Consider the following 21,109-nt stretch of genomic DNA (forward strand, 5'->3'; position numbering starts at 1 on the left):
CACTCCCCGATCGATAACCGTCCGTGCTCGGTTTGTTTATCCTAATCTTAAGGGCCACTCTTAGGCGCACAAGAATTCCCGCGAAAAAGGGAAATCGTGGAGTCTGCAGGACGTAACAGTAGAAATATAGAAAAAGAATAGAGGAGCTTGTATCAATATTCTACATTAAGTTCTTTGTACAATAATATTCTTTTCATACAGATTGGCTTATATTCTTTTAAAGAATAAATATAGGAAAAGTAAGAACAATAGGAAAATAATATTCTATTTTATATGGATATCGACAGTAGGAATTTAAAAGAACGAATACATCATTATTTTTTATAAATTTATACGTGTTTTGAATAAATGTCTGATTACTTTCTTAATAGTAATAAAATAGTGAGATTTAAACAATATTTATATTAACAATTCAGTTCATATCTTACTTCCTATATGATTCTCTTGTGAAATATCTAAATATGTATATATTACTTGATTTTAATAACAAATCTGTTATATTTTGTAGGGTATTGGTATGATCTTTGTCCTGTGTGAAAGTCGTTCAAGTAATTTGTATACAGCTATTTGGGAGAAAATTATTGAATTAGTGCCAACGCTTCAACAAAATTTAAAGTTTATAATGAGCGACTATGAGGCAGCTGCCATGAAAGCGATAAATAAACAATTTCCAACAGCAGAGGCGCATGGTTGCTGGTTTCACTTTAATCAGGTATAATAATTTATTAGAAGAAATATTGATAACTGTTGGAATAAGATTTTGTACAACAAAAATCAATGTGAAGAGTAATATCTGATTGATAATTATGTTTCTTTATTATCTATTGATAAAAGTAACGCGTTACTTGTAACATTGTTATAAAATAAAAATAATATTGGTAACGAGTTACTTTTATCAATACATAATAAAGAAACATGATTATAATAATAAAATGTTACTAATTTTTCATATTTACTTGGCGCAAATTTCCTGATATCATTTTTTATTTTGTACGGAGTGCGTACACTTGGCGCAAAACACTACTGTGTCTCTTGATCTTAATGAATACAAAAATCCTTATGTATAACATAAACTTATACTTGCAATAGTTGTCTCTATAATTATCGGAATTGACTGATTATAATGAATAAAAATATATTTATAGGCATTATTGCGTCATTGGCGGCGATTAGGTTTAATGGATGCACCAAGAAACGTTTTATCTATGACTATGACTATGGCGTTGATTCCTTCTGATTGCTTTGAGAAAGCATTCTTTCTTATACAGCTTGAAGCTTGTCAAATTTTGGGAAAATATCCTGCTGTTAATAATTTTCTGGCTTATGTACGGAATACTTGGTTACCGTTAGCATCAAAAGTCAGTGTTCATAATTGTCCTGTGAGGACAAATAACATAACAGAAAGTTTCCATAATATAGCAGGAAAAAAATTTGGCAAATCTCATGGAAACGTGTGGGACTTCTTAGGTAGGTAATTCATTTCCATTTTATGAAGAAATGAACAAATTTGATATAACATTCCATTTGCAGATAACTTACAAAATTGATTGTTGATGAAGAACTAAAATTAAAACGTCTACAGACTGGTGAAATAAGTGGATATCGTACAAGCCTTAAAAACAAAAAACGGGATTCTAAAATACTGGAAGCTCAAAGAGCTTTTGCAGCTGGCAGGTTAGATAACAATAAATTATATTAATTTACTGAACTATGGCAAACAATAGTTACAATGTTTTCTTATTTTTAATATTTTACTTGTATAAAGATGTAGGATGTATGTATATATATATATATATATATATATATATATATATATATATATGTACCTCAGAGGTAAAGGACCATATGTCTATAGTTTTATACATTTCGAGAAAACGGCGTTCAAAGTTTTAAATAAGGAAAGTGTATTTTTATTAAATGTAAAATAAAAGTAGCAATGTCATTTGTTAAATATTTATTACAGCAATGAAACTGATATGTTTTGTAGTATAATTGTCAATACATTGTACCTTGGAATCGCATGTTAAAACACTCGATTCTGGTTTAAGCCGGGAATCGTTCGTGAAGACGCAGACCGTGTCCCACGACCTCGAGAACACGAGCGAGGTGCGGAAGGAGCAGGAGGTGCAGCCTAGCCAGGTGCATCAGTCGATCGAGGAGCAAACAGAGGGGTCTCAGGTGAACCTGACGCAGATCCAAGCAGATGAGGAGGTCCAGAGGCTATGGGAGACGAGAGAAACGCCATTCGTGGTGAGCACGTCCCCGGGGAGCCAGTTGTTCGCAGCAGAGGAGGAGGTACGGCAGGAGCCGCAACCAGAGGGGACCGAACAGCAGAGTCAGACGACCGAGAGCAGCTACACCCAATTGTAGCGCAACAACGAAATCCCTTCATTAATGTACCTGCGCGAATTAACACTAATAGATTCGAGTCAATTTTATTTTATATGATTTTTATTATTTTATTCAAGAAAAGTACACAAAGTACAATTAAGTTTTAAGAGATACATACAAGGCTACGAGCCAACGTTTAGTCGATATATATAGATATATAATAATATAATTTTGTATAAGACATTTACACCAAATACATACATACCGAATACATACCTGTAAAGATTCCTCCAATCCCAGATAATTGTCAGAACGACAAACACAGAAATTATATAATTACATTCATTGAAATGGACTCAGATAAATTCAAGATAGTTATATTAACATTCATTTTTATTCTTTTTGCCATTGCAGTAGTTAGCATACTGTTATTGGTATATTCTTATAAAGTAGAGTCAGAACCACATTGTTTACCGTAAAGCGATTACCATGAAGTTTAAAGAATACATTCATAATATTTTTTCCGTTATTCACAAATTTCCCAGACACGGATATAATAATAACACTATACGCATTATTTACACTTTACATAATGATACTAGGAGCGGGAGTAGATCCGCGACCGATCCACGAGTGACGGTTTTATTATACATAGCATTTAAGATACACTTTTAACGTTAATAGCGAGCAGGACGTATTCCTGAGTTAGCGCATATTTTATTTCAATTTTACAAGCGTTATTTACAACTACACCTGTATTACACTTTACAGCGATACTTACACTTTACAGGCCTAAAACCGATAGAAACACGCAGAGACAATCTGTACGCGGAAGAGCTTCCAAATCAATATACTTAGCAGTTTTATTAACATTTTCAACATTTAAACAATATTATTAAGGCCTTCAGCCAGAGGGATGCACGAGGTGCACGAGTACAATTCATCTTACACTTTATTCAAGAGATTCAAGGATTTTAATACAGAAATGACTTTTTGGGCCAACATACAGTCGATTACAATACTTTATTACATTCAGAAACAATTAACAAGATTTACACTTTATATTACACTTTTAACACTTACTACACTTGCATGTCAGATTTCAGCGTGCGAGACGAAGTCACCGAAAGGTGCAACACTTTCTACACCGTCTACACTCGACGTCTTAGAATAAGCGTGCGAGATGAGCCATCGACGGCGATTACACTTTGATACACTTTTTAGCACTCCGAGTGCAGATTTATTGAATTCATTGAATTTTACATATATTATTTACAGTTACATCTCGCGGAAGAGAAACCAGCCGAATGGTCATTCCAGGCCAAAATTTATTTAACATTGCACATTGCATTAATTTTTATTATATTCAGTTACACTTTATTACACTTTTGTGAACTTTCTACACTTTTAGACGGCATTCAGCCAATTTGATATTATATTCATGATTTTGATACTTAAACATTATTCCCTGTCGATTTAAGATTTTATTATTATGCAATTATGCGTGCGGTAATTTTAAGCCGCGTTACACTTACCTTTTATACTTACCTTTATTACACCGACTCCGGTGATTAGATGAGACGATTCCATAGCGATCCCGTGTACCTGAAAAAAAGAGAAAATTAATACTTACCTGGTTTCATAGGATTCGTCTGTTGTGACGTTGAGAGTCACTCGATGCGAGTCGAGTGACTTTTGGTTCGCTTGCGCGAAGTTGCGTGCAGCGACGCGTTTGGTTCACGCGAGTGCGAAAGCCAAGTCGCGCCGTTGCACTTTAGTGTAGCATCTCACGAAAAGGTGCCGAGTCCCAAGAACGACTCGGCAAGCGAAGTGCAGATGGAGTCGTACCATCTACACCCGTAGGTGCGCTCCGCCAGTGCGAAGGTTGCGCGCCTAAAATGACGACTCAGCGCATGCGTGAGTCTAAGGTGGGAGAACTCGACCCGTTCCTCCCGGACAGTCCGTCGTGAGTTTTCGAGGCGTCAACACGTGTTGCGCCATACAAATCGGAAAAGGCGTTCTTATCCCGTTATCCGCTAGCGTTAGTAGCGTGAACGAAATATTATCACGGACAGTCCGTCGCGAACTTTCGAGACGTTAATTCGTAGAAATACCGGTTGCGTCATACACATCGAAAAAGGCGGTCTTATCCCGTTATCCGCTAGCGTCAGTAGCGTGATTAATCTATTGTTAGAGACAGTGAGTGCGTGATACGGGAATATTCCTATTGCGCTTATATTGATCATTAAGATCCGCATTAACCGAATAAGCGGCGTTTCGACAACAACTCGACGTAGTTACACGCAATCGAGCGAACACGCGCGCTAGGAGAGATTGCTGTACAATCTATTTTTAATAAACTATTATTTGTTTATAATAAATAAAAAGCATTACTTCGCGACCCCAGTGAACATCCTATCCCAAGTTCTGTATATACGCTTCGCTTAACAAGGGCGTGGCCGACGGCCTTAAACGCGCCTGCGACGTAGAAACGACAGCCATCTTGCTGAAAGAAGGAAGGACGGGGCAACGCAGTTGTATCAGGTTTCTGTATTTAAGCCTGAAAATACAGTGGCGACCGTAAACACAGCCCAAGTAGTAAGTGGCTATATTTCAATTTTTAGTAAATCCATTCGTTGTTCCGGTCACAACCTTGCAGCCGTATGCGACATGTAGGCCACCCGAGGGGAGGTGGACGACGACTACGCATCCCAGGCGGAGAAAGGGGGGAACCCCGGTAAGGAAGGAACCCGTACCACCCCATAGATTATAAGTTAGCATTAAGTAGCGCATTAAAGTTGCCAAGCGACGGGGCGAATAGCTTGGAATCTGCCCACCGGGCCGTACTTTCCGAGGCATCAGTTTGGGAGTGTGGGATTTGGATTCAACGGGATAGACAGCGCTGCCACACCGGGGCAACGCGAGAAGCAGGCAGGGCCAAACGGCATTGCGATCCGATCACCAGGAGGCAAGATAGGATGCCGTGGTCACGGGCGACCGAAGCAAACGGGGTAAGCGACCCAGAAACCACATGGGCCGTACCGCGGGAACACAGAATAAGAGCAGAACGAAACCGCGACGCGATCCGACCACTAGGGGGTAAGATAGCGTAGCAACCGTCATCCACGGGAAAAAAAACATGCGCTGCCACACCCGGGGAACCTAGTACACCCGGGGGACCAGTCGCCGTCGCGATCCGACCCGCCGGACCAAAGATACGCGGACATGGTCGGCGAGAACCCCATCCGGACGTCGGCTACGAGGGCAAAGGCCGGAATCGGGGTAGTAGGCCTCGTACAAGTGGGCAACGGGGGTCGCCGTCATCGGCGGGCACCGCAAAAACGACCCGGACATCTTCTCCGGGAAGTCGACCCGGAGGCGTATATTGTAACGTAGGAGATGACGTGCGCGCGGGTAGGCGCCGAGAAAACCCGAAATTTGTAAGTAGTGGAAAACCACTACCCGGGAAATAATAAAGTACGTTGTCAACAAGGGTATACGAGCGGAATTTTCCACCGCGAGCATCTGGCGCGCCCGGAACAGGTAAACACCAGATGTTACTGCGTAGTAGCGCGCATTCCTGAAAGAGGAAAGCGGCCGTGGCGCGATAGCGGGGGAAAATCCCGTTGGTGGGGAGCCTGAGAGCGGAAGATTCTTCGAGGCAGTCTCTCGTGGGCGCTCGTAGGTATAACATGTTCTCGCGCCTATCTCTCGGCGTGTCGCGTAAAGTTCGTGATAGCGTACCGAAATACGAATAGTGAATTACCTCAGCGTCCGAAACAAACGGGAACGCCCGCGAAACGCGTTACTTGTCGCCGAAACGAAAGGCGAACGGTCATTGTGCACCGAAATACGAAGCATCGCATCGTGCGAGACGTGCGACCGCCACTTTGCGCGGGATTGATAATTGTGAACAAGCATCTGTGTGAAGCGATAATAAATGAAGCAGCATTTATGAAAATAAATACCAAATTGTCGATTACTTACCTATACTTACCTGAACACGGGAGTGTCGGCCATCTTCCATGGGCGGTGATCGGGATCGAAGATAGTCATCGTTGCTTCATCAGTGGGAGTCGAAGAAGAGGCAGCCGTCGCGAAATCCTGAAAAAAAAGCGATATTAATTAAGTTAGTTGACCACTACACTTATACTTACCGCGGTCAGCCATCTTGAGACCACGTTGACTGGGGCCAGCGATTGCGGGTGATGATCCACGATTGGGCGATGGAGATTGGGCAGCGACAGCGTGATTCTGGAAATCGCGTGTAATTAAGTAGATACTTGACACTTCTTACGGTGGTCACCTACCTTCGTCCGTGGTTGACCTTGGCGAGCAACAAGCAGCTAGGATCCTAAGCCGGGCGATGGAGATGAGGCACCCAGGGAGGAAAAGCTGAAATTTCCATTGTTTAAACGAGATAGCTTACCACGTTGTCATAATACTTACCTTCTCGGTGGATGTAGGACAAACCGAGTGGCGACCGATAATTAAGAGTACAAAACAGAGCGTTTTATGACCCAAATATGTACCGTCCGGTTACAACCTAACCAAAACTAAAGAACTTGCAAGAACTAAACAACTTGTTTACCGCTAAATGTAAAATCAGGTTAAAGAAACATAAATTTTAGACACTATTTTAGATAATATAGTTGTAATAGACATAAAACCTTTTACTATATTAAAATTTAAGCTCCTGGTATATTGGAAATAGTACTAACTCAATTTTGATAAAAAGTGGACATATGATCTTTTACCTCTGAGGTACAGACTACAGATATGTCACTACAATACAATAGGTCTGTATAAAAAAGTACGTAATTCAATTAAAAAATCGTACTTTACGTAATTGGTAGTAAAATTAAACTCAAATTAATATTAATGTTCCATTTCCCAATTCAAACTCAACAACTTTATCTAAAACTATTTTAATTAAACGGTTTTAATACCAAGTATTTGGATTTATTTTCTTATTTGAAACACTGTATTTTTATTTCATATTTTTCCATACTTTTTAATATTTATGTATAGTAGTTTTAATATTATGAACAAATTAGTATATAGTGTTCGCTTAGAATAACAATAATCAAACAAAGGGCTTGCGAACCAGCAGGATGTTTATGCTATCGTGTATATATATATTTCGAAAACTGACACAAACGTTTCGGCCATAACTGTGGCCTTCTTCAGTGTAATAAATAAATAGTCGTTAAAATTTAAAACATACCCCCCTACAGTAATAAAAACGCCATTCGCTTACAAAATCAGATTATAAATCCCCTTACAACAATTCAAACGCCATTCGCTTACATCGTCCTTACAATTGTCGTCTCACGTCCGATAACGGCTCGTCGACGTAACATCGTGTCTGGTTATTAATACGAGCCTTCCCTGAGTCGATCGAGAAAGAATACGTCTCTAATTTGTCCACACATTGCGTTGGTAAGGAGGGACTGAGGTTGAAAATCCTTATCCTTCAACCGTAGAAACGCTCCTCGAGAGACCCATGTTTGGCTGTGTTCGGTCAGATGTCAAATGCGAATGGCGTTTGAATTGTTGTAAGGGGATTTATAATCTGATTTTGTAAGCGAATGGCGTTTTTATTACTGTAGGGGGGTATGTTTTAAATTTTAACGACTATTTATTTATTACACTGAAGAAGGCCACAGTTATGGCCGAAACGTTTGTGTCAGTTTTCGAAATATATATATACACGATAGCATAAACATCCTGCTGGTTCGCAAGCCCTTTGTTTGATTATTTTAATATTATGTATGTGGTATAACAAACTGTATTTCTTATTTATTGCAGGCTAGATCTTGAATATTTCTTACGTATGTTTACTGACAGCTGCGAAAATTTTATTCTGACAGATACAGTAGTTCCTAAAGGTAAATACACATATACACACACATATATTTTTTCTATTAACAATGATAAATGATATTTAAAAAAATAAGTACAAGCGGTGTAATTGGATATCATACAATTGCTCAGATTATATTTCATTAGTTTTTCTCTTATAAGTTCAATTGGACTAAACTGTAGTGTCGAAATAAATCGTGTCCAAATGAAACCCTGTTATTTTAAGTAATAATACTAAAGTATATATTTTTATATTAAGTGCTTATTATGTATTGCTAAAAATTAAGTTTATAATCTGAACAATGTAAATAATATATTTTTAATTGTATATTTTTCCAATATGCATGCTTAACGTTTTAAATTTCCAAATTAGGTTTAAAATGAATTAAGTATACATTTCACTATTAAGTTGTAAACTTCTACAATAAACATCTAAATTTAACTTTTACATTTTGATTTATTTCTTGCAGTACTACATAAATAAAATATGCTATAAAAAACAATTTTTGAACGTAACATTTATTAGATAAACAATTTTTTGCTTTCTTTAATTCTTACAGTAGTCTTCAGCTTATTGTTATTAAAATATTAATATTAATTTCACTTTTTTACAGAAGGTATCAATCACGAATCAAATTCAATATCTGATGAAGAAGATACGCCTGAAAAAACAAGATCAGAGACATTGTACGATAATGCCGAAAGTGATATTCAAGTTGATGCTCCATTCCACAAAAATACAAACAAACTGTTAAGTGCTAATAAAGGTAATAATGCAAATTTCAATGACATTTACTAGTTTTACATACATATATATATGTTCTCTATTAACAATGATAAATATTTGAAAAAGAGGAGTGCAAATGGTATGCAGTTGGAAACCATAAGATTTAGAATAAATACAATTGCTTAGATTGGATTTGATTAGCTTTTCTCTTATGAGTTTAATATGATTGAACAGTATAGTGTCGAAATGAATCGTATCGAAATAAAACACTGTCATTTTAAGTAATAATACTGAAATTTATATTTTTATATTAAGTGGTTATTATGTATTGCTGAAAATTAAATTCATAATCTGAACAATGTAAATAATATATTTTTAATTGTATATTTTTCCAATATGCATGCTTAACGTTTTAAATTTCCAAATTAGGTTTAAAATGAATTAAGTATACATTTCACTTTTAAGTTGTAAACTTTTACAATAAACATCTAAATTTAACTTTTACATAAATTTGATTTATCTCTTGCAGTACTACATAAATAAAATATGCTATAAAATACAATTTTTGAACGTAACATTTATTAGATAAACAATTTTTTGCTTTCTTTAATTCTTACAGTAGTCTTCAGCTTATTGTTATTAAAATATTAATATTAATTTCACTTTTTTACAGAAGGTATCAATCACGAATCAAATTCAATATCTGATGAAGAAGATACGCCTGAAAAAACAAGATCAGAGACATTGTACGATAATGCCGAAAGTGATATTCAAGTTGATGCTCCATTCCACAAAAATACAAACAAACTGTTAAGTGCTAATAAAGGTAATAATGCAAATTTCAATGACATTTACTAGTTTTACATACATATATATGTTCTCTATTAACAATGATAAATATTTGAAAAAGAGGAGTGCAAATGGTATGCAGTTGGAAACCATAAGATTTAGATATAAATACAATTGCTTAGATTGGATTTGATTAGCTTTTCTCTTATGAGTTTAATATGATTGAACAGTATAGTGTCGAAATGAATCGTATCGAAATAAAACACTGTCATTTTAAGTAATAATACTGAAATTTATATTTTTATATTAAGTGGTTATTATGTATTGCTGAAAATTAAATTCATAATCTGAACAATGTAAATAATATATTTTTAATTGTATATTTTTCCAATATGCATGCTTAACGTTTTAAATTTCCAAATTAGGTTTAAAATGAATTAAGTATACATTTCACTTTTAAGTTGTAAACTTTTACAATAAACATCTAAATTTAACTTTTACATAAATTTGATTTATCTCTTGCAGTACTACATAAATAAAATATGCTATAAAATACAATTTTTGAAATTAACATTTATCAGATAAACAATTTTTTGCTTTCTTTAATTCTTACAGTAGTCTTCAGCTTATTGTTATTAAAATATTAATATTAATTTCACTTTTTTGCAGAAGGTATCAATCACGAACCAAATTCAATATCTGATGAAGAAGGTACGCCTGAAAAAACAAGATCAGAGACATTGTACGATAATGCCGAAAGTGATATTCAAGTTGATGCTCCATTCCACAAAAATACAAACGAACTGTTAAGTGCTAATAAAGGTAATAATGCAAACTTCAATGACATTTACTAGTTTTACATAGTAAAGTATACAGTAATATATAATTAAACATTTATAATTGTCAATCAATAAATTTATTGGAAAAACTATTTTGAAATATTTTTATCATTGATATTTGGTCTAAAAAAAGTGGTATTTTATTCGTCAGAATTTTGTCGATCACTTGTGCAACTATTATAACGAATATTAGCTCATTAAAACCAATTTTTTGACAAAAAATATATTTTTATGGCCTTCAATGAGTAACTAATAATATTTATTGACTAGAATTAAAGTTATTTTTACAGTTAATTTAATAATTTATGGAAAAAATAAAAAAAAACATCCAATAAAGCTCATAATTTTGTTATAATATGAAAAAAAAAGAATTTTTATCCACTTTGAACTTTAAACCTTACTATCGTCTAAATGGTATTATATTGTTATATTAAAATATTAATATTACTTTTTTGCAGAAGGTAACAATCAAGACCAAAATTTAACATCTGCTGAAGAAGGTACGCCTGACTCAAGGATATTGTACGATAATGCCAAAAGTGATATTCAAGTTAACGCTCCAATCCAGAAAAATACAAACAAACTGTTAAGTGCTAATAAAGGTAAGAATGCAAATTTCAATAACATTTACTAATAGTTTCATATTTTTCAAAACTAGTGAAATTAGACTAAGTCTTCAACCAACACGCATCAAGAAATATTAAAGATGTTTAAAGAGATGTCTAAACTCTATTAGATATGTCTTATTAGACTTATCTAATAAAAATTTGACATCTTTTTGGGCGTCTTTAACATTTCTTTCAGACATACGCGTTGTGTTGAAAATGTAACATCTAGGAATATCAGGTTTCTGAGTAATAAAAGTAATAATAATTTCATATGTATATTTATATATACAAGGTAGGGAAAGAAAGTCGGTCTCCCTGAATAACTCAGAAAATATAAGTTTTATAGATAACTTTGAGATAAAAGTTGTAGGGTTTAAAAATATATCTATTTACTAACCTCATCAGTTTGATAAACCTATGGGCCATAGGCTATAGTTGGGCTATAGTTAGAGGCCAACTAATTATCTTTCTATATTTTTTAAGTCTAATTTTATTAGAATTGTTTATTAAAATTTACACTTGAAAAATATAGACAGATAAATTAGTAGGCCTCTAACTATAATTAAAAAGAATAAATAAATTAAGTATATTTTTAACTTTTAAGAGTTGTAAACGTCTACAATAAACATTTAAATTCAACTTTTACGATGATTTATCTCTTGCAGTACTACATAATTAAAATATTGAATATGCCATAAAATATAATTTTTGAAAATAATATTTATCACATAAACATTTTTCCTTTTTTTAATTCTTGCAATTTTCTTCTGCTTATTATTAAAATATTAATATTAATTTTACTTTTTTACAGAAGGTCACAGTGATGTACATAACTCAACATCTAATAAAAAAGATATGCCTTATAGAACAAGATCTAGGACATTGTACAATAATGTCAAAAGTGATATTAAAGTAAACGCTCCATTCCAGAAAAGGACAAAAAAATGGTTAAACGCTAATAAAGGTAAGAGTGCAAATTTTAATGTTATATTTACAAGTTTTATATTTTTTTAAATTTAATCAAATTAGTTATAATAACTATTTTTATTATTTCTTTCTTTCTTTCTCAATTATTAATATTAGACGTCCTATGAAATGATACTATGTCGTTGTTTCTTGTCTATATTTATTACTCAGTTGCTAATCCATCCACTTGTAAAGAAGGCGTGCAAAGACAATTAGTCGCATATATTAAAATATTATTGACGTTTTTTATTTCTAAAAAAGGCATGTAAAGTTGATAATCAAATCTATCAAAGTATATTGTTGGCGCCTTTCCGCAATGCCAATTGATTCTCTCGTTGCGCTTACTTCGTGAGCGGCTATCATTGCATATTTTACCAGTTGATAAAGTTGTGTGTATCTAAGGGTTAATAGTGTAATAGTGTTTATAATATAAAAATAGCATAAATAAATAAGCAGCGCGCGTTTAAAATGTCTAGTTATTACATAAAATTCATTTTTTCATATATATTTTGTCAAGGTGGATCATGAAGTTAACTATATGCCCTATGTGCCCTATTAAATTAGGGCAATTTAAATTATCTGTACTTAATTACATGTAATAATATAGGTATTACTTGTGTAAATGAAATATATAAATTCGTTACTTTCCAATAACCCTTTTTCTTTTTGCTGATTCTATTTTCTGGAATATTATATTATATTATATATATAATATATATTTGTGTGTATATATATATATATATATATAGAAATAAACAAAAAATTTTATGACATATAATATTCTGTTTTCTAATTAACATTTTCTTATTAATCGTATTATATTTTTTTACAGAGAATTGCTATGAAGAGAACAAAAATGCGCAGAAACAACATACTACTTCAATGAAATTGCGAGAATTACATGTGGTTTTACACAAGATAGATGAACCATTAAAAAAACGTTACAGAAGTAACAGAATTTAAATTCCATCAGGTAATGCTATTGTTGCTTAGCACTTCGTAATACTTTATACTCAGACATAACAGTTAACAAGTAATAAGTATATTACAGCAAGTTTTCATACATGTTTATGGACAATATCCTTAACGTTCTTTCCTCTTTTTCTTACAGATGATTCATCCATATATGAGGTGCCAGAAGATGATTATGGATATTGGTATGAGGATAACAACAATACTCATAGAGAAGACCTTCCATTCCATGCTATTAACAGAGATTACCAGAATTCTAACGTGTCAGGAGCAAAACCTTCCGAAGAAACCTGCACGGTGTGTCTTACTAATGAACGAACACATGTTTTCATACCATGTGGTCATCTTGCTTGTTGCATTGAATGCATTGAAAAATTAGAAAGAAATCGATGTCCGATTTGCAATACTACTTATGAAAACTGTTTTCGAGTTAGAAGACCATAAAAATTGTCTTTGAGTCAAGCAATATTTTTTTGTTTACAAACACTGCTGTCTACTAATTTTAGAACAGTAGAATTTTAGAATAGAACAGAAAACGCTTTATTATTTTTATTTACTCTGTTTTAAAAACAAATTGACTCATATTTCTTACATTATTTAGAATGTATCTTAAATATCTGTATGTGCAATATTACTTTGATTGCATCTGAAATATCTACTTATAATTCGAATTTTACAGGCAAAGTTATGCACTATGAAGTGCCGATATATAATAAGTCTACAAATTGTGTAATGCATACAGATATTTTTTATCCTAAACAAAAAAATGGAAACAGATAAAGATACCAAAGCCAAATGTTAATGTTATATGTAACTTATTGCTATAGTCATGCATGGTTTTCGTTGAAATTAATTGTTTTCTAAATTTAGCTATAAATCAATTATAACAAGACATTTTGCATTTTTTATGATTTGTTGTAATAATTAATATCTTTTAACATGCCTGATTATAGAAACTATAGTTCCTAATTAAACTTAATCATAATTAGTATACGTAAGTTCTCTGTTACCAAACATGGGCATTTTATTTTATATACCAAAGATTTATGATAAGAAAGATATTTTGATAACTATTTCTTTTAATATTGTTACACATACGCTGTGATTACATGCGATTTTCTTTTATAACGTTTTATCGGAAAGATAACACTGCATATTATAATACTTTGTATTTGATTTAAAATGTTTAGTATAAGTATTGTTATACCGCTATATTGCGCTGAAGGCAGGTATAAAATAAAAATTGCGAATTTATGATACCAAAGATATTATATGCGATTTTCTTTAGTAACGTTTTATCGGAAAGATAACACTGTGTATTACAATTCTTCGTATTTCATTACAAATGTTTAGTATAAGTATTATTATACTGCTATATTGCGCAGAAGGCAGATATAAAATAAAAATTGGGCAAATTGCGGATTTATGATACACAAGATATTGTGATAACTATTTCTTTTAATATTGTTACGTATAGTACAAAGCGCTGTGATTATATGCGATTTTCTTTTGTAACGTTTTATCGGAGACAACACTATATATTATAATTCTTCGTATTTGATTTAAAATATATAAGTACAAGTATTGTTATACCGCTATTGCGCAGGAGGCAGGTATAAAATAAAAAATTGCGGAAATTGTCACAAATATACATACGTTTTATTAAACATAAATAGAGTTTGTAACTTTTATTTCCGTACATAAATCTTAATGTGTGTTATGTAATTTTTTATCCTTTTCTATTCTTATCCTTACCCATATACTATGAATCACTTCTGATCCCAAAGAACATTGCCAACATGTAAAAATAGTGAAAACTTGCAATTTTTAACCCGAGTATTCTCAATCACAACGATATGTCGCGCATTTTCGTGTCCAAATGCACAGGTCGCGCATTTTCGTGTCCAAATGCACAGGTCGCGTATTCTCGTGTCCAACTGCACAGGCCGCGCATTTTCGTGTCCAAGTGAACAGATCGCGCATTTTCGTGTGCAAGTGAACAGGTCGCGCATTCTCGTGTGCAAGTGAACAGGCCGCGCATTTTCGTGTGCAAGTGAACAGGTCGCGCATTTTCGTGTGCAAGTGAACAGGTCGCGCATTCTCGTGTCCAAGTGAACAGGCCGCGCATTTTCGTGTCCAAGTGAACCGTGTTCAAATAAACCGTGTCCAAATAAACGGTGTCCAAACGAACCGTGTTCAAATAACCCGTGTCCAAACAAACAGTGTCCAATTCGCCGTGTCCAAACGAACGGTGTCCAATTCACCGTGTCCAAATGAGTCGTGTCCAAATGAACCGTGTCCAAATGAACTGTGTCCAAATGAACCGTGTCCAAATGAACGGTATCCAAATGAACCGTGTCCATATAAACGGTGTCCATTTGATCGTGTCCAAATGACCGTGTCCAAATAAACCGTGTCCAAGTGCAGGCCACTCGGAGTGGAAGAGAGCGAGAGTGATTGTGCTGTTGAAGTCTCCTGAGAAAGTGCGGTCGGACCCCGGATCGTACAGACCGATTTGTCTGTTGTCTGTGTTGGGGAAGCTGTTAGAGCGTTTAATGGTGAACAGACTTGAGCGACGGATGTGTGGTAAGATGTGTGAGGCACAGCACGGGTTCGTGAAGGGGCGTTCGACCGAGAGTGCGTGGAATAGCGTGCGTGAGTGTGTGAGTGGATCCGTGCACAAGTATGTGTTGGGAATTTTTGTGGACTTCCAGGGTGCCTTCGACAACCTGGAATGGCCGTGTGTGCTTGAGAGACTGCGTGAAGAAGGATGTGAGGAGATTGGGTTGTGGGAGAGCTACTTTGATGAGAGATGGGCATGCATGATAGGAGCGAATGGGGAAGTGTGGAAGAAGGTTCTGCGGGGCGCACCGCAGGGGTCCATCGGTGGCCCATCCATTTGGGACCTTCAGATGGATAAACTCCTGTGGGAACTCCGCAGACGTGGATGTATGGCGACGGCGTATGCCGATGATCTGTTCGTGCCTGTCGAAGGACAGAGCCGAGCGGATCTGGAGAGAATGGGGAACGAGTGGATGAGGATAGTGAGTGAATGAGGTGCGAGTGTCGGAGTGAAAGTTTCAGAGAGCAAAACCGTAATGATGCTCCTGAAAGGGAAGTTGTCTGGAGCAAGACACCCGAGCGTTAGTGTGAATGGGAAGCATGTGAGGTATGTGAAGTGTGTGAGGTATCTGGGTGTGTGGGTGAGCGAGCGAATGAGTTTTAAGCCGCACCTGGAGTGTATGAGACAAAAGTGTGTGAGTGTGGTTGGAAAACTGAGACGAGTGATGAGGAGCAAATGGGGACTGCGAAAGAGAGCTTGGCGTGTGATTTATAAGGGTTTGTTTGCTGCGTGTGTTATGTATGGTGCGAGTGTGTGGTATGAGGCCATGGAGTATAAATATGCGCGAGAGGCAATTAATAGATGCCAGAGAGTGGCAATGAGTGCCTGTCTGAATGTCTGTAGAACGGTCTCCACGGAGGCCATGCAGGTAATAATGGGTGGTCTTCCGTGGGACCTGGAATGCGTGAAAAGAGGTATGACTGTAAGAATTAAGAATGGCTGGAGAATGGGTGAAAGTGGTATTATGAGTGAAGAAGATGTAAGAACGAGAGATGTGGATAAGAGCTTGGAGATGTTGAATGCTAGGCTGTACGAAAGGTGGCAGAGTGAATGGGACAGCAATGCGAAGGGACGAGTGACGCATGGCTTCATACAGGATGTGAGGTTTGCCGAAGGATGTCTGGGATTTGAGCCGAGCCTATGGCTGGGCTATATCCTGACGGGTCACGGCAGTTTGAATGAGTTTCTGTATAAAAGGGGATTGTCCGAGAGTGAAAGTTGTGCGTGTGGCGCTGAGTGCGAGGATTGGAAGCATGTGCTGGTTGAATGTGGAATATATGAGGATGTTAGAGACCTGGATGAATGGGGAGTCAGTGTGAGTGAGGATGGAAGAGTGGATGTGAGCAAGGTGTTGGAATGTAAGGAGAGATATGAGAGTTTGAGCAGGTTTGCGGCATGTGTGTTTCAGAGAAGAATGACTGGGAATGTATAAAGTGTGCGTGAGGAATGTGGCTTACCAGTGCCAGGTCTGCAGGAGACCAAACTGGGAGTAGTCTCGGCTACAAAGATCCGACCAGTGATCTAGACTGGTACCACGGGGACCGGTGGCCCAGGGAGTTCGCTCCCGCCGGGCGCGGGTAGGGCCATCGTGGTGGCAGTGGTTTACAGCCAAATGCTGGCTAGGATACCCGAGTTCCGAACTTGGGTGTCCGACGGGTGAGCTGCGTCCCAACAGCTCGGGTGCCAGCCTGCACAGCTGGTAGAGCGTGGATAGTCGCTCGCCCCGACCAGTGGGTTGCTGCAGGATCCTGTAATCCTGCAGCGTACTGGTAGTACCAGACTTCGGTCGGTACGCGCTGATTGGGCGTATCCCAATCCCGCGCCCATGGGGGCCGTGTGGATAAGGCTCTACGAGCAGGTGCCGCACGTTAAACTCGCGACATTTATGTCCCTATCTACTATCTAGCGAAACCACTGCCAAGGGAACGGGCTTGGAAAAATTAGCGGGGAAAGAAGACCCTGTTGAGCTTGACTCTAGTCTGGCACTAAGAGTCCTACCTGTTCCGTGAAAGAAATGTATAATTTCATTCGTGATCAATTTCCGTCGAAGTTGTATTTATCATTAGTGAGTGATCTAATGACACAAGATACCTTTTACGAATGGACCAATTATCACGACAGATACGTCAAAAGTTTACCCGTCGCACAGTGGGGCCAAATCCCGAAAAGCTGGCCAAAACCTCAAATGAACTTAGAATCGAGCAAAAATTGGTATACTAGGGTTTTCGAGGTTGCTGATTACAAATCCAAAGTTAAAATTATTGTGAACAAAATGGCGGATCCAATATGGCGGTCACACATGTGAAAAAGATATCAGACTTTAATAAAAATTAGTATTCAAGTGTTTTCAAGGTCGCTGATTACACATCCAAAGTTAAAATTATTGTGAACAAAATGGCGGATCTAATATGGTGGTCACACATGTGAAAAAGATATCAGAATTTAATAAAAATTAGTATACAGGGATTTTTGAGTTCGCTGATTACAAATCCCAGGCCAAAATTACTGTAAGCAAAATGGAATCTAATATGGTAAACGCATGTGTAAAAAATATGTAAATTTTTTTAATAAAGAAAGATTATAGGCTCGATACTAGCACAACTAAGCAAATATATATATATGTATATAAAATAATGTTAAAACGGTAGTGGTAAAAAGATGAAACATGATTTAAAAACATTACTGGAGATAATTAATCGGAATCCACGTCAAAATCAGAATTAAGTCCACGTCAGAATCGGAATCAAATCTACGTCAGAATCAACTTCCGAATCGTAGATCCAAATCGTGTCAATCGTAGAGCCATATTCCGTTTCAGTTGCAACAATCACTGGAAGAAAGACACAATTATATTTAGTTTAAATTAATACGTTAAAGAATAAAATTTATTTATTTGACAAAAAATATTACTAAGGATAATTAATCGGAATCACTGTCAGAGTAGGAATCCATCCCAGATTCAGAATCAACTTCCAAATCGGTGTCAAGCGTAGTTCCAGATTCGGTTCCGGTTGCAACAGTAGGTGAGAGTAATAGCTCTACAGCTTCCCGTGATAAACTTTTTAGTTTCTTCTGTGGCAGCTTTCTGATGCTGGAGATGTATGGATCAGAAGATACCATGAGCCGATTGAAAATATCTTCCATTGTTTTGGCTCTTGAACACTTTCGTGAGAAGTCTTCACGATATCTTTTAATATCTTTGTTTTGAGTTTCTTGAGCATCTTCAGATAACTGGCCGATTGGTAATAATGCATGAGCTATTATTTGTGGACCGTGAATTAATAGCTTATGTACCGTAGTAGGCATATAATACCACGGGTATAGTTCAACAAATTTTTTTGCAGTTTCAACCGCATATTCTTGAAATTTGTCACAATTAATCTCGTGGCCACTGGAAATAACTTGTAGAATTACGTGGAAGCGTTTGATTAAACCTTCGTCCAATCCTGTTATCGAAGCAGATTCAGCCGAGTTTTCAAAAAAGCGCCAAGCTGTATTCCCATCATTGGTACTTCCGTATCCTGGCTTTGGACGATCAATGTTTAGCCCCAATTTTAAACGAAATCCCTTTTGAATTTTTCTCTTGCGGTCTTCTGTCATCTGCTTCTCTTTTGTACAACGCACTTGCCATTTTTTAATGTCGACTCTGTAGGACAAATGCAAACAGCATTCGAAAAAACGTATCCACGCATGCAATGTCGACAACCCAAACTTTATATTTTTTTCATCGACCTCTTTTTGTAACATAGCATCAATGTTATTAAAATCTTTACTTGTAGCTCCACACAAATAGCAACGTTGCGCAGATTTCGTAGATGTCAATGCGTTGCACACTTTACCATCGATCATTGTAAATGCCATGTTGTACACAATCGAAATTTCCTTTCCATCTATGACAGTTTTAAAAGGAACAAGTGCTTTAATCTGTTCTTCGATGTATTGCGCTTCGTTGACTGTCGATTCTATGTCTTCGGGTAGAAACTGTAGTCTTAACGGTCTGCAAAATCGAGGAGATGAAGGCCTAGGATTTTTCCAAATCATGATTTGTGCCTTCGATTCGTGATCGCCAGACATAAGTTGTAATGGCACAAGTGAAGTAAGAAACACATTCGCATCTGATTTGCTGTCGTCAATAAATGTCTGTTTGTATTCACTCTGTCCAGAGCTCCCATCACAACCCCACTTACAAATAAAGTCCATATTATTTACATTTCTTTGCGTCAAACTTCGAATTACGTCATTTTGGAATAATAATATACGCTCGACTGTATGGTCCAATAAAGCTTGTAAATGGACTTCTGCGCTACTCTCTGTGATACTAATAGCCGTACAAGGTGGATAACAACGTTTTTTTGCTTGTATTACTTTCTTGTAAGGAGGATACAATTTACAATTATTTTCCTTGCTCACTGATCTTAGTCCTTGGTACTGATTTTTGGATAATTTGCATTCTACCAAAACGGAAAGTGCAGCATCATCAGATAATGTACTTTCTGTTGTTGATTGGAAAGCTTTTCGGTACCGCAAAGCTCTCGTTGGACTCGTTAGTGCTGCTTCCTTCACAAGTTTCGAAGCGTGTAACTGTCCTGCAGATCGTAAACTCATTTGAGTGGCATATGCTAATTCGCTCGAGGTCGATGTTGTACGAATTCTTTCGGTCTTCCTTCGTTTTGATCTTTCACTGCAAGACACAAACTCCGAGGAAGGGCGACCGTTTTTCTTGGTCGATGTCTTTTGAAAAATAGCAGATAGTGGAAAAAATACGGGTTCACTAAGCCATTTCTCGTAGTTTTTGAAAAAGATCTCCTCTGTCCTATTGACCTTTTGCCACATGGTTCTCATTTTACAGAATAATATGGAAAAGGACGCTCTCATATCTTTACGTATCTGTACGGAATGTCCACTCTTTTCGAAAATTTTTCTTTCCAGGTGTTCTATTATAATATTTAATTTGTCTTTCAAATGATTTCTGACGATTATAAAAACTTCCTTTCGAGTATATTGTTGCGCTCGCCGAGTCCGCGTTCGCGTCTCGCCGCTCACACACTCACTCACTCGCGCAACCGGCACTCGCGGTCAATGAGGCGACACAATGTAGAAAAAGGAAAGACTCGTTTATTAGCACAAACGGATTGAAATACAGAATCGAGCCGTCACGTCCGCTCGGAGACGGAAGCTCAGAACAAAAACAACAACAAATCGTGGTCAATCGATAAATCAATAACAGCCGGTCGTCAGGGACGCTTCGCAACTCGCCGCTATGTAACGGGCGTCAGAGCACGGGCGCAACAATATTGTAATAATTGTTGATCACTAGATCCTGTAATAAAAGCATACTAAATTTAAAAAACTGATTTGAATATGAAAACTTAGAACATTAAAATAAACC

At 36.4% G+C, this 21,109-nt stretch overlaps 2 protein-coding genes and 1 long non-coding RNA gene across 3 annotated transcripts; 2 read left to right on the plus strand and 1 right to left on the minus strand.

Annotated features, from left to right (window-relative positions):
• The first annotated feature begins 493 nt into the window (after window positions 1-493).
• On the plus strand, window positions 494-1,540 carry LOC139781639 (uncharacterized). The gene is made up of 3 exons (XR_011720601.1): window positions 494-712; window positions 1,146-1,467; window positions 1,531-1,540. It is a non-coding gene; the product is annotated as an uncharacterized lncRNA (long non-coding RNA).
• Window positions 1,541-1,545: 5 nt separating this feature from the next.
• LOC139781638 (uncharacterized) lies at window positions 1,546-14,822 on the plus strand. The gene is made up of 9 exons (XM_071720502.1): window positions 1,546-1,674; window positions 8,143-8,222; window positions 8,811-8,963; window positions 9,597-9,749; window positions 10,382-10,534; window positions 11,010-11,153; window positions 11,971-12,123; window positions 12,958-13,098; window positions 13,237-14,822. Exons 2-8 carry the CDS (start codon window positions 8,168-8,170, stop codon window positions 13,086-13,088), a joined length of 942 nt encoding a protein of 313 aa, XP_071576603.1. The 5' UTR covers window positions 1,546-1,674; window positions 8,143-8,167; the 3' UTR covers window positions 13,089-13,098; window positions 13,237-14,822.
• A 3,200-nt stretch (window positions 14,823-18,022) lies between these two features.
• Window positions 18,023-19,394, minus strand: LOC139781647 (uncharacterized). Its single transcript, XM_071720506.1, has one exon. The coding sequence runs from the start codon at window positions 19,318-19,320 to the stop codon at window positions 18,640-18,642; it is 681 nt and encodes a 226-aa protein (XP_071576607.1). The 5' UTR covers window positions 19,321-19,394; the 3' UTR covers window positions 18,023-18,639.
• Window positions 19,395-21,109: the final 1,715 nt, after the last annotated feature.

This window comes from Temnothorax nylanderi, unplaced genomic scaffold (assembly GCF_030848795.1).
Source record: "Temnothorax nylanderi isolate EJ_2023f unplaced genomic scaffold, tnyl_v1.0 TNYL_tig0350_pilon, whole genome shotgun sequence".
NCBI classification, from domain to species: Eukaryota; Metazoa; Arthropoda; class Insecta; order Hymenoptera; family Formicidae; genus Temnothorax; species Temnothorax nylanderi.